This window comes from Conger conger, chromosome 10, assembly GCF_963514075.1.
Source record: "Conger conger chromosome 10, fConCon1.1, whole genome shotgun sequence".
NCBI lineage: Eukaryota > Metazoa > Chordata > Actinopteri > Anguilliformes > Congridae > Conger > Conger conger.
The window spans coordinates 24,706,564-24,721,313 of record NC_083769.1 but is presented as its reverse complement, the minus strand read 5'-3'; the positions used below and the strand labels follow the sequence as shown (position 1 = coordinate 24,721,313).

Below are 14,750 nucleotides of genomic sequence, written 5' to 3'. Positions count from 1 at the left end.
TTGCCAGACACAATTAGGATTTTGTGTCAAGTCACTGGAGAGCTCAGTGGGAAGAGCGAGAAGAGCCGGGGCTCCCCTTCCCAGCATGCTCCTCTCTGCAAACCCCCCCGAGGGGGCCTCCTTCCCACAGCCTCATTAGGATGTGAACGGAACTTGGTTTGAGCGTGCAGGGGACACCGCTCCCTTGAAAAACCCACTTGTGAGAGAGAAGAGAGAGACGGCCTGTTCCTCGGGGACCCCAACCCTCCGTACTGAGAACAGAGACATCTACACAAACACTCCGAGGCAATTAACACTGCAGGCTGAACTTAAGTTAGTGGATGTCTGAAGAAACAGAAGCTGGAGGCGTGAGGGTTCCCTCCATCAGAACAAGCTGAAAAATAGTCCTGCTGCATTGGGTAGGAACTGTTTCTTCATTGGTCTCCTGTGGCGCATACATTTTTGGAGATTCCTTCAGATACTGAAAGGTTTTATGCTTACTTTCAGAATCTGTGATTATCATTGATGTAAACTGTGCATAGATACCATCATAAAATGGCATCGAGGTGTGCTTTATTTACTGGTGGTAGAAGCACAGGGCCACTATCACAGGATTAGAGGGGAGAAGAAAAAAACAGACTGCTGGCTAAAAAGCCTGTCTTTGTGCATCATAGTTTGAACACACACAACATGTTTGGAGACACCTCCGCACACATTTAAACAAACGTTTCAGCACAGACCTGAACTGAACAGGACAAACCGCACAGACAGCCGCAGGGAACACCGTCCCATTCCCTCAGACGTCACACCCCCGGATCATTCCGTGTCCGGAGACCCGTTTCCAATCCCAATGCGGCACGGGCTCTTGATTAGTAATCGCCCCAGACTGTTCAGCCAGCTGGGACCTGGTCCAACTCCACCGTCCATCCTCATTACCGCTGTCCGGCAGAGACAATAGGGGGAACACAGTGTGCCTTGCCTCAGGACGGAGGGGGTTATAACCTGGCTGGACCGGCATTGCCCAGAGACCCATGCTGATTGCACAGAGCAGCTGCTGTTCGCGGAGCGGGTGACTGCGAGCCGGAGTGCGGCAGCGGGCTTTGTTCTGGACGGCTGAGGTCAAAGGTCGACATCCAGGGGGCCTTTGAAGGCCTTCACGTCTCCACGGGGCTTTCTTAAGGGAGCAATCCGGCCCGAAGACGGACAGGACAATCAACCTCTCGTCCCATGGACACCGCGGGCAAAGAATCGATCAGGATTCATCACCCGCCGCAGTTTCCTCTAGATACACTGGTGAATTAAAGCTTCACATTTAAGGCTCGTTCCCTCTCAATAAAACAACACGGGAGGAGGTTCATATGCAAAGCTAAGCAAGGCTTCGGTTTCCAATACGGGCCTTCTGCGGAACAGAGTCACATTTGAAACATTTAAATTCCTCAGATACTGCCAAACACTGAAAATATTCCTGCTTGAGAATAGCATTACTGCACGAAATCACACCATGCCGCAAAAGAAGAAAACGCAACTGTGAAAATCCGGTGAGCACGGAAGGTTCCAGCAGCATGGAAACACACACCCACCCTCGACATTTGTCTTGTCCTCTGCCACACGGACGTCCTCCCCACTCAAAGCCTGCTGACCGCTCTGTTTGCGCTGCACCGATGTGTTCTCGGCTGCGGGTCCTAGCACTCAGTGTAAATATTTAAAGGAAATAGATTGAGGGAGAATGCTACAGAGTGGGGGAGGCCCTCGTCGCCGGTAGATCCTCTCAAACCACCTATTTAGCAGCACCCACACAATCTGACCGAACCGTCAGAGGAAATCCAGAAAGTTACATTGACCTCCATGACACCCTGCTTTAACTCAGTGAGATCAAAGCGCTTTACTGTGGATGCTTCTCCGTGAATTCAATATGAATTACACATCCAATTAGGACATTACGGTCACTGCGCATCCGCTTTACTGCAGATATCAATACCACCTTTATACAGCAGAGTACTGCTAAACTGGTCATTGACAGCATGACTGCCATATTAGATTTACCCAAAATGCTAGTGGCACCAGCTATTAGCATAATGAGCATCAACCTTTAAACATTTCACTATCTAGTTAGCTAGTGCTTTTTATTCATGCTCAATTGCATTATTTTGCAAAGGTTAATGGAAACAGTGGTACACAGTGCTGTCAGATATACAGTATGAAATAACACATTCGTAATGTAACTGCTAGGTCGTGTAAAAGAACATGGTACTCATTTACTAGCCAAGTGAGTGAGTCTTTCACTGAATGCTAATTGGCAGGGTAACTTTAAGTGCGCTGAAATCAAAAGCTCTTGTTTCCGTTTTTTCTCCATTTAAACTGACAACGGTACTATCTGCTGTTGGTTATGAATGGGAAGACTGCGTCTCCTCTCTGGTGCAGCGGTGCTTTCTGTATTCCTGACGGTAACTTTGAAGTTCCCTCCTCTGTTTCACCCTGGATAACAGAACCTGCCAAGTGCCAATAATGCATGTTTGATGTGATTGACAGTGACAGGTAAGTAGAGGGAGGAGAGGAGTGCGCTTTCTGAACAGTGGCGTGTCATACGAGGAGTGGAGACACATTGAAGCTGCAAGCAACAAAATGCCAAGAATACAGACTTATGACGAGGGCATTTTCCAGGTAACTTTTGGAAATGTACTTTTTGGTCATTATAAAATAAGAAATTATTATTATTAAAAACAGAGAGAGGGACATACAGAGAGTCACTCACACTCGCACTCGCACTCGCACTCGCACTCGCACAGAGAGGGCGGTACGGTCATGCTCACCATGTAGCGCAGGTCGTCGAAGCCGTTGAGCAGCAGCTTGCTCTCGTACTGTGGCAGGCCAGCGTGCTCCAGCCAGTCGCCCACGGGCTGGTCCAGACCTCGCCCACCTGCCGAGAGAGGGAGGCGCTTCAGCAGGGAGAAGCCGTTGAGCCGGTAGCAGCGGCACTCCGAGGACGAGACGTGGCACTGCCACATCATTCTGGGCCAGCGCAGGCGGGTGCAGAAGCACCAGGAGGGCAGGGGAGACAGCGTCCCGGCTGGGGCAGGGGGGCTCCCGCGGGGAAGGCGGGGGCCCAGCTTCAGAGAGCCGGTTCAGGGTTATCCACGTGGGGAGGGGGGTGGGGTGGGATTTGGGGTCGGTTGTGCTACCCCAAAACTTCTGGTCAGTGTGGACTGGTGGCAACAACGCGGTATTGCGGTGAAGTCCTGTGGGCTTGCTGCAGGCGGGGCGCTAGCATGGCCTGGTGCAGCCAGCCGCTGCCAGACAATTCACTTTCTCCTTTCCTCAGAGGTGGCCAAGCACGAGCGCACACTTTTCTCTCTTTAGGAAACGATCCACACACGGAGACAGGCTCCAGATACGGGGTGTGAATTCTCACGTTAAGACCTAGCAGGCCACAGACTGGGCTGTATAATCCACGGCAGCGCTGGCATTTTCTTCTTAATAAGGAACTTTTGGACGGCCCTTTTCACAGCGAGCGGGAAAAAGGCAGTCCCCCCGCGAGGGTCCCACCCGCACAGCTGAAGTGGCAGCTGGAGCCGCCTAATTAAGCTAACGATGCCTGCCTGTCTGACCCCTCGCCGTCCTGCTCCCAAAACGGCTGATTCGCCAAGGAATCGCCCATCCAGATCACATGACCACGCACGGATGAGGCTCAGGAGAGCAGGTACGGTTTTCTGTATCGCAGAGATGATGTATGTTTGGTTAGAGCCAATTCATTACTCCTGACTAATGATAAAGGGTTCACTCTTTGCTTCCACAGACTACACTAGAAAGAAAAAGAAAAAACTGCCAAAACTCTCCAAACCTACAAAGTTACACACTCTTCCAGTGGAAATTTGTAAAAAACATAACATAATAGTGACGAGCATAAAGCAGAACTCCAGTTTAAACCTCACAGCAGTTTCTACACACAATAGACCTCTTCTGAAACCCAGTTTAAAGATAACCAAATCACAGAAAAAAAAAAGCTACGAAATCAATGAAGGCTGTCAAACCAGACCAAATGCCATCTTCAAATGAACAGCAAGTAGAAATCCATGTTAAGTCGTCAATGAAAACAAAACCCAGTTTTGTTATCCGAACGAAGAGACCACTACCGAACAGAGTAAGGTCTGTCCGGCAGTGATTAAAAACTGAAGTAAGTTCACCACTTCAGAACCAGGAGGAAGAAGGAGGGGAAAAAAAGACAAAGAGACAAAGAATCCCGAAAAAGCTGGAGCTAATCCCCGTTTTGTTCCAGTGACTGGGTCCGCCCGGTAACAGATCCTGGCAGTCCCCCCGGGGGTCTGACTGGCAGTCCTGCTCCGCGGGAACGACTCCGCTAACCCGCCGGCTCAGAGCGGAGAGCGGGTGTGTGGATGAGCCCGTTACCACGGCGTCCCGGCACGTTCCCCCTCGGTCTCTGTCGCGCTGCGTTCCGCTACGCTGGGCTCAGTGCGAGGCGTCTGTATGTGAGCTCCCACGGGCAGGGGAGGCTGTGTCCTTCCATTGTCCTGAATGGACAGAATTCTGCCTCTCCCCTCCCCTCCTCCCCTCTCTCTCTCTCAGTCTCATTCACTTTCTCCCTCTCACACTCGCTGTGTGTGTGTGAGACACTGCAGGGCTGCTGATCATTGTGAGAAGGAGCGGGCTGCCTCTCCGTGTTAGAGACCTCCGTACCCCCCACCCCCCGCCCCCCCCTCACTTGCTCGCTCGCCCCATCTCAGCCTCGCTGACTCGCTCCCTCTCCTACCCTTCCTTATCAGTGTGACTTTCTGCTGCACAAAGAAGGACATCAGAGCCTTGGACCGCGACCAGAGGGAACGGTCAATGCTCTGGACCGTCACGACCTCTTCTTGGAGAGACGCAAACACAACACTTGGAACTGAATTCTAAATAGAGTTTGCAGCTGGGAGGTGTTGGGGCTTGTTTTACAGCAAGGTTCCACTGAGGTGAAAAACCTGCACTTTCCCGAAGCTGTGTTCCAAAAATACCTCACAAGACCCTACAAATCATGATTCAGCATTATCTGGGGAGGACAACGCAGATGGAGGAAAAGTATTGGAAATGCAAATGGTGGGTTTCAGACGGCAAGCTAAAGCACGGCCAGAGCAGCATTGGGCTTTACAGTGTTGATTCAAACCCTGCGAGGTACACTACACTGATGCTTGAAATGGCCAAAGTTATGGGCATAAACTTTGGGTTTCAGTGGGAAGGACAATCACCCACCTTGTTGCTACACTGTAGTTTATGAACTTAAAATTCTCTGGAACATATAAAACTCTGAAAAACACGGAAATGCACTTCTGTTAGCATAACAGTCCTGACTTTGAGCAAAATTTCAATCAACCAACCACAAAATCACTTTTGCTAAATAACTCATATCGATAATCCTAACTGAAGTAAACTGAGATCTCTGACTCTAAGACATGACATTGACTTGACTGTGACATTGCCACAAAAATATAATACATTTGGAGGACTGCTGGAGAATTTATTTTCCCCATCATTTATTGAATTAAGAAAAACAAATCACCAAGAAACATTAAGTGCAAACGGCCTTTGTATTTTAACCGCCGTGGCCAGGCACGGTCAATTAAGCCGATATCACAGGAAAACATTCACTGTGACCCTTTGCATCGACCAACTGAGTCTAACGTCATCACACGGTCAGTCATCAGCATCAATCAGAAGCCTCATTTCTGTCACACCTCTACAAGAGCGTGTCTTTGAGTAATAACAGCTAATGAACTGCCGCTCCCCCGCACTGGCCTCTCCTCATGCTAATCGCACATTAAGCCCCCACCCCCCCAAACAGCAAGGCTGTTATTGGATGAGGTTGGACAGTGGGGGGTAGCGGTCAGGGGGGAGTAGGTAGGGAAGGTGCCAGAAGGGGGGAGGGGGGAGGGGGTAGCTGCAGTTCACCATCGCCGCTCCCCTGGGTAGGAATGGCTCCCAGCGCAGTCGTTCATCACGTCTCTTCGTTTTCCAAAGAAACACAGGCAGCTCAACTGAGGCACTAATTGCACAAAGCGATGCCCAGCCTTCACACCAAATGCTTTATACTTTTCCATCTTTGTAACTACAAAACTGCAGATTTGGAATCCTCATTTTGTATACGTTGCCTTTTTAACAATATAAAATTCTTTGCCACATGGCAAATTCATAACCTGAGTTAGAAAGAATAATTTCTCTTTCCTTTTTCACTATTTATGACCTGGACATTATTCTCTGTGTACTGCAGCTCAGCTTTTTTTTGTTTCATGGGGTTAGTGACACGCAGTAGCCAGGCTCCCATTCGCGTGGGAGGTTTGTGAGGAGTAGAAGCGTCCCTGATCAACCTGCTTTGATAACACGCGTTTGAATATTGAAATAAGTCATGCTAAAAATGCATTAGAATTGGAGGAGCGAGAGAGCGAGTGAGAGAGAGGGGGGAGAGAGGGGGAGAGAGAGCGAGAGAGAGCAAGACAGGGAGAGAGGGAGAGAGAGAGTGAGAGAGAGAGAGAGAGAGAGAGAGAGAGTGAGAGAGAGAGAGCGGGAGAGAGAATGGGAGAGAGAACGGGAGAGAGAACGGGAGAGAACGGGAGAGAGAACGGGAGAGAGAACGGGGGAGAGAACGGGAGAGAACGGGAGAGAACGGGAGAGAACGGGAGAGAACGGGAGAGAGCGAGGGGGAGAGAGAGAGAGGGGAGAGAGAGAGCGAGGGGAGAGAGAGCGAGAGGGAGAGAGAGCGAGAGAGAGAGAGTGAGAGAGAGTGAGAGAGAGTGAGAGAGAGTGAGAGAGAGTGAGAGCGAGAGAGTGAGAGAGCGAGCGCGAGAGAGAAATGGCATAGACAATGAAAGGCAGTGAGAATGAGAGGCTTAGACCGGCAAGAACAGAAAAGCAAGAGGGGGTGTCGAGCTTGATTCAGGAAGCCCCGTGCCTATGGAGGAGACAGAGACAGCCCAGCTCGATCATAGCCCAGATCTCACATACACAAAGGCCCTGTTCCAGTTATCACCATTTAGCTGGGGTGACAATATCTTGAAGGGAAAGGGCACAGCATTATGAAGTGAAATAGTGGGGCTGGATGCTTTTGTCAGCTCCAGCGACTATGTGGGTCAAGGAGCCCAGCAGGTATTGTTGGCCAGTGGGGTAAAAGCAAAGCCAAGTCTAGACCACACCCCTGATACTGTAGCAAGGAGATAGCCATTTACACAGGAGTTGGGTTACACAGTGCTCAAAATGCAGTCCCAACCCCAAAGCTTTCCCCACAGGAAATGCATATGAAACTACATAAATAATCCATAGATTTTGCGGTTTTTACACAAGCCAAGGCTAAAAGATAAAAAAGTTTCATCACAGTACCTACATCAGAGATGAACATGGTGTGTAGACCGATGAGGTCTTAGAAAGCTAATTGCCTGAAGTAGTCAGAACATGTGAACAAGCGAATTGAAGTGGAACTACCCAATCAACGCCTATTTTCTGCTTACTTTTTAACAGTAAGCCGAACGAGGACAAAAGCTGCATGCCTTCAGCTTAAGTTATTTCAGACAAAAAAGAAGAAAGCATTTCTTATTCTTATTAATGAAGATTACAAGAGATCTTAAACTGAACCCTGCCCCTACATGGCTAAAAGCAGACAACTGCGATACATCAGACAAGACCGTGGCTGGGCCACATGACCCCAGCACGTCCTGAACTTTAGCCCTGCTGGCGTGCAAGTAATTAAGTGATCGATGGAGACCATCATCTCAGTCCGGGAGATGACCATTGCCTAGTCAACCTTGGGAAGACCTTGCAAGTCACCTCACAAGAGGAGAAGTGGTCACAAATACTATTCATGCCACTATACTGAAAAACAATGAGAAAAACAACCCATGGCACAGCCAGGCATGAACCTTATACCCAGAATTTCCTGACTGAGGTGACTGAGTGGCGCTGTATCAGAACTGCTTACAGTGACATGCTCATACTTAGCCTCACTACTGGGGATACCGAAGGGTCAGACTCATATTCCCCTGTCCGGCTTCTCATAAACCCAGCTGATTTAAACAAAATCCCCTGCCCCCCAAACAGACAGCTCTTTGCACTTCAATTTCACAGACACAAGTCAGACACCAGCATCTGTTCTCAAAGCTGGCAGTACTGAGCCTATGCCTTATTTTAACCTGAGCCATTCAGAGTGATGGAATTACCCATAGGGGGGCCTCTTTGAAGCCGAACGGCATGGATACGAAGCGGTGAAGTCCAGGGCTCATATGGAACAACGGGGAGGAACAAAGGACAGCTCAAGCGGAGCAACAGACCCCTCTCTGGTTACTGGATACCACCCTCTGAAAACAAGGCCCTGACAGGCACGCATCACCTGTGAGATGCAGCACAGCACCCGGCTGAATGTGAGCATCAGTGCCCATGAAAGGGGCTTCTGAGTGCAGGGTCACAACCGGGAGGGAGCTTGAGGCAAACGGAATAAAATACAGCTTTCACATACTGTACAGATCCAACAAGCCACCCACCAATAATAGTTTTCTATAAATACGTAGGTCTGCACTCTGTAATAATTCACTTAATTGATATTAACAGTATTCTTTCATTTAAATGACACAGTTTTCAGGGCCTTTCCTTTTTGATAATTCTTCTTTTCTTGAAAATAGAGTATAAATATTGAATACCAGATAGAAAACAAGGGTGAAATGTCCACTGTTGCCTTGGAGACTTAATGTTTAAAAATTAAAGAGAGGCAATTCATATAATTCTTTTCATTTTACACTGAGAGTCAAGTATGACGTGTTTATCACATGCTGTGCAGCTCATGAAATCACATATTCAGGTATTTTACAGTATAATTAAATTACATTGAAGAGCTGGGGAAGAATTTCATTGGACAAAATCAGGCAAAAGATTAAAAAACATTTGAGCTGCGGTCTAGTTGATACAAACTGAATCCAGTTAATTCCCTCCTTTGTTTTCTCTCCTGAAGTTCCCTCATTTGTAAATTTTTTTGGTGTTTATTACAGTTATAGGATGCACACACCAACTTAAGAACATTTGTTATTTAGAAACATTTGTAATAATGAGTCCAAACTGAAGCCTACTGTCGAAAAAACAACCTCTCTTCACTTTTGTCATCAGAAGTGAATTTTTTTTTTTTGCAGTTAGTGTGTGTGTGAATCATACCTGAGACAGTCGATTGCTGATCTCTGGAGAAGTCGATTCCAGCTCCAATCAGGGTCATGATCTTCTCGATCTGAAGAGGAGAACAAAGATGGTCAGACCAGCTGTACCCCACCAAAGGTCCAGGAGCCCCCACCGGGCCCCCTTGGCCTGCCCTACCCACACGGCCCTGACCAAGCTCTTCTGCCTGCTCAAACCTGTCACATTCCAAGGCCCTCGTCCCCACCGTGTAATGGCAGGTCAAAAGGTTCTCCGAGCTAACCTCCCGTAAATCTCAAGGCTCAGAACATTCTAGTCTACCGCTAATGCAGAGCCGATTTACAGACCAATAAATACTATGAGTTGTGAACTGAAGACTAAATATGATCTACAGCACAAGCTTAAAATCAATCATAATAAATGTAGACGAGGCTACTCCAAACTGCTTCAATTAAACCACTATATGATACACCACAGCAATCATAAAAAAAAAATTATAATAAGAATCCTTTAACAAAATTCTCAACTGTTGGTTGGTCCTTGGTGTTTTCTCTTGGTGGTTGCTATGCACATGATATAACAGTGAGTTACTGAGAAACCCATGCAAACCCAACACCAGCCAAGCAGGGCATGCAGACTCACACCACTGTTCACCTCTTACGGGTTCAAGCACGCATTCTATTCCCAAACCGTTCACCCAGCGAGGGGCTCAAACGCACTATTCACATACGCCACCCTTCGCACAAATGCACTCATGCACATAGAGAACACTGACATGTACCATTACAGTCATCCACACGCACGGGCACAGAGCACACAGGAAAACAGCGCATCAAGCAGCAAGACTCTACGCCCGCCACCCATCACAGACCACACGCCCTCCTGAAAACTGAACCCTGGCCAGGGACAAGAGTCTGACAGTGACACTGCACCGGCGCCTGAGTCCAGCTTTCAGCTGATGTGTGCTCCATCATGTGTGACGGCTCCTAATTTCTGCAAATGGCCCTTTTCCAGAGTTGGACTGGTTTGGCTGTGGAGGCAATGGGACATCACTGATAAAAACGTCATCTTCAAACTCATCGATTAAACTGGTCATTAGCGTGCGTGGCGCCGTTTAAAATGTAAGTGGTTCAGCGTGACCTTGGAGCTCACGGCGTGAAAAACGGCATACATATGGCAGAATTCAAAGTACCTGAGAACATCTGCAGGGTTGGTTAAAGAAACAGGGCTAGTGTGGTCTTATGTGATTCCCAAGACGCACTTCAGCCCCAGGTATTTACACTCAGCTGCTGATGGGCCGGCAGAGTGTTCATTTGCCTGGGAGTTCCTTCCTTTCTCTTCGAGTTAACTTTGAAACGCTTGCCATCAGCATAATGTCCACTTTCATTTGGTGCTTAAGGTTAATATGCAATTTTGCAAGCACTGGGGGAGAAGGTGCCCAAAATAGATTTGTGGGAAAGGACAAAAATGTATAAAACTTAAGATAAGAAGAAGGTGAATGGCAGGATTTTTCTGTAGTGGATGGGTTTGAATTACACAACTTGTGCCGTGGGGCGAAAAGGGAATAGCCTTCCGCAACTGTGAACTGACAAAATGAATTTTAAATTCATCTGATTAAATCATGAAAACAAATGAGATATTCCTCCGCCAACTCTTTGATTTCCCTCTTGGCAGTGTAAAAGAAAGAGAAACGGTTCAGTAAAGGCAAAGGGGGAAAATAAAGTTGCCGCATACTACCTGCTAGGACAGGGGGCATAAAATATGAAGGGCAAATGAAAGTGTCCATGAAATCTTTGTAGCTTTGTAGTATGACGCAGTGAATGGCAGCGATGGATGTCAGATCCAGCTCGAGGAGAAGGGGCTTGCATAGCCAATCTGTGCAGACGGATGCTTGACTAAACAGAGGCTTACTAATGAATAAAAACAGAGAAGCAATAGCAGAACAGACCCGTCACCACCCAACCCCCTCTTCTACCCTCCCTAAGCCCATTCCTCTCCACAGGTCACCCCCAAAAAAACCCCCAACACCTCCAGCCCAGTCCCACCATCCCAGACAGCGGCGGCAAACAAACATCAAAATCAAAACAACGGAACAAAAGATGAGACCAAAAGCAAATGTGTGAAAAGATGCTCTTACGCTGTGAAAGGACTGAGACCTCCGAGGTTGCACGGACGAAATTCTCTCTGTCTGCTGGGAGAAAGTCAGTTTTTGTTTTTTAATTCTCTTTTTTCCACAAAAAAACGAGGGCTGCATCTACTCTGCTGGAACCCCCATGCAGGCATAGTGGTAACAAAGTACGGTCGCGTTCCTTTTGTGGAGCCGCCAAACTCAACCAGTCCGTCAATCAGTGAGTGTGTGAGGGGAACATTCCCGCTTTCAAAAAGGCTTAGCCACAACTTAAACAAATGCTTCCCCCCCCACCTTAGGAATGCATTCTTAAATGACAAATGCTCTCCTCCAAAGCAAGTGCCATTAGCCGCCGCTTCTAATCACGCAGCAGTTCGCACAGACACGAGTCAGAGAAAGACAGTTCATTTACAGCTCAACATACTTGCAGGTGTCCCATCGACCAGTGTTCTGGTCAGCTGAAACTCTTCAGCAACACAAACATTGAGGAGGTCCTGCCGTCACGCCCAGTATGCGTGTGATGCCAAAACCAAAGCTTGATGCTCATCATAAAGCCGGAGAGATCTGCAAATCAATGTGTGATTTCTTACGCGGTAACCAGTTTTTCTATTAAAAAATGGCAGATGAAATGAAACTCTTTGAGCAGGTATTTGGCAACACTTCCAATCACAACAACAGTCTTCTGAACCAAAACAATTTGTATTCATTCACTTTGCCAGGCTGCATACTGACTGCACGAGTGCCAATCTGTCCCTTTTTCACAGCAAAAGAAGCAGGGGGGAAAACACAGATCGCCTCCAAACTACCTGATCTCACCTCTGCTGACAGCCAAACACAGGGGCTCCTGCTGGGAGAGCCTAGTACCTGACCAAAACACGCCAAACACCAGGCACAGCGTCTCTGCTGACACAAACGCATGTTACTGCGACTACAAATGTGGCACCTTCACAGCGTTCACATAATGGACAGCCAAGGTTGCAGACCTGCAGCGTGGGTGCGGACGTGTGTTAGTGTGTGTGGCCAGACAGCGGTGGGTGGGATATCACCTGCATACACAAAACACATCAAGTCTAAAAACCCCATCTTTGTGAGGACCAAGACTTTCATCTCTCTAGTCACACACAGGGCTCTGACAGACGGCACCAGCCATACGAACGGCAGCCGACAGGAGAGGAGTGCGTTTAATCTAAGCGGCTGGCGGCTCTTACGACGTGGGCCGACACCGGCTGCCCAGACACAGCCCCACCCCGTACCCAGGCTAGCAGCCTTTCTTTGGGCTTCCTCCTTCCCTCAGAGCTGGGAGCCAGGGCCCCTCCTGCAGTGCAGTGCTGGCTGTATAAACAGTGTGGAATGCCCTAGGCCTGTGAGAACGGGGCAGAGTGTGAAAACGAAACTGCCGCAGACACATCCATGCACACACTACAGAGCCTGAGCTCACGGAGGCCGGGCCTTCAATGGAGAGCGACGTTTCCAAAGCCAGCACTAGAGTGTTTTAATTGGGATGGGTGGGGGGCAGCGGGGCATTACCCGGTTTCTTTACCAGAACCTCTGCGCTCCACTTCATCGTGCAGCGAGATGCTATTGTGCGGTTCTGCTTAGTGTATGCGTCTCATTAGTTCTGCCCAAGGGTGAAGCTTATGCGTATGTATGAGGGTGTGTATGTGTGTGTGTGTGTGTGTGTGTGTGTGTGTGTGAGAGAGGTGAGTTCACTGCTGTTGGGGAAAGGGGGCGAGGGTCCCCATTAGGGAAGTCCCCATGCCTGCAAAGAGCCTATCAGGGTGCAGCCCGTACAGTGGCAGCGCAGTGTGAGGACAGGACCGCCGCTGAGGCTCATGGGAATAGCCGTGTGATGACCTGCAGTGTGCTGCTGACTGAACTCCCCTCCACACGCTCGCCAGACACTCAGCGACCTCTCCCTCCGGGAGCAGCTAACCGACAGAACACCCCCGCAACGCCAGCGGGCTTTGACGGGACTTTGAAGGCCCGGTGAGCCTTCAGAGGAAAAGAGATCCCGTGTGGCAGCTGCTCCACGGTTACGCTACAGCGGCCAGAGACAAGCCGGCCGCTGCCCTGTTGAATTATTTAGCCGTACGCACAAAGCGTGCAGAGGGATGCGGTGCCCCTCTCTGTGGTAACGAGACGGCCCGGTGTGCAATGACAGGGCAGCGAAACCGCCAATTACCCACAATTACACAGGGCAGACCGGCGTGTCGGCCAGAGCTGTCGACAGCACGCAGCGCGGTTGAGCCGCTACCACACTTCCGCCCAGCGGGAGGCTGTCCCTCATACACGGGCCTGGCTGTCCCTCATACACGGGCCTGGCTGTCCCTCATACACGGGCCTGGCTGTCCCTCATACACGGGCCACGTACCTATCAAATAAAAACGATCAAACGCGCTTAGACCGGAACCCAATCCCGTCAGTCACACTCAGGGAGGGGAGGGGCCCAGAGGCAACAGGGCAGCGGCCAGCACTGACCCAGCATCAGGGCTCCATCTGAGACATTAAACCCTCACCGCAGCCATTTTACAACAAACAATCATTCAAAGGTCACCCTCTTAATATAATGAGACTTCAACAAATCTGTACTTACATTTAGCAGACGTAATAGTGATATACAGTATATATACAGTATTTATACGCATTACACGTATTATAAATAATATATAGAATCTTGCAAAGGATGGGAATTTGAAATGTGAAATATGAATGAATTTATATATAAATATTCATTAATAAATTATATGAAGTGAGAACCAAGGTTGGGCAACTCAAAAAAAGAAACAGCTTCTTTGGCATCGTTTCTGCATTTTCTTTGAGTCTGACACCGGGGGCATGACTGCTCACTCCCGGCAGTCTTTAGTCTGTTCCACATAGTGCAGACACTGCCTGCTGTGTGTGTGTGTGTGTGTGTGTGTGTGTGTGTGTGTGTGTGTGTGTGTGTGTGTTACGTCTCCGGGGTGGAGATTTCAGCAGCGAGAGGCACGGATGAGGATCGAGGAGGAACGGGGTTCAGCCCTCCCACTCCTTGTGTGTGAGGAGAAACTTTACCCAGAATCCACCCCTCTCCACAATCCAACAAGGACAAGAGCGATACATCACCATACAGTAATGCAGGCCTCTCCTGTGAGAGCCCGTCACTGATGGAGCTGCACGGCCTGTAAACATACCTACTGTACACACACACACACACACACACACACGCATGCACGTGCAGAGACACACACACACACACACACACACACACACACACACACACGCAAGAAACACACGCAGACACACGCAGACACACACGCAGACACACAGACACAGAGACACGCACACATGCGCAGAGACACACACAGACACACACACAGACACAGACACACAGACACACACACACACACGCGCAACAGACACACAGAGACACACAGAGACACACAGACACACACACACACCCATGCTCATATGCACACAGACACGCAGACACACGCGCAGAGACACACACACGCAC

The 14,750-nt window shown here is 49.0% G+C and overlaps 1 protein-coding gene across 3 annotated transcripts in view; it reads right to left on the bottom strand.

Annotated features, from left to right (window-relative positions):
* Window positions 1-14,750, bottom strand: part of LOC133138399 (ankyrin repeat and SAM domain-containing protein 1A-like) — a 94,846-nt gene that overhangs the window by 25,291 nt on the left and 54,805 nt on the right. For 2 of the 3 annotated variants that reach the window (XM_061257126.1, XM_061257127.1), the window contains exons 15-17: window positions 11,267-11,320; window positions 9,154-9,223; window positions 2,790-2,896 (exon numbers count right to left, since the gene is read on the bottom strand). In XM_061257126.1, the coding sequence (XP_061113110.1) occupies window positions 2,790-2,896; window positions 9,154-9,223; window positions 11,267-11,320 (231 nt within the window). Of the gene's footprint in view, window positions 1-2,789; window positions 2,988-9,153; window positions 9,224-11,266; window positions 11,321-14,750 lie in introns of those variants that run through there. The other variant, XM_061257129.1, reaches the window with a different exon arrangement.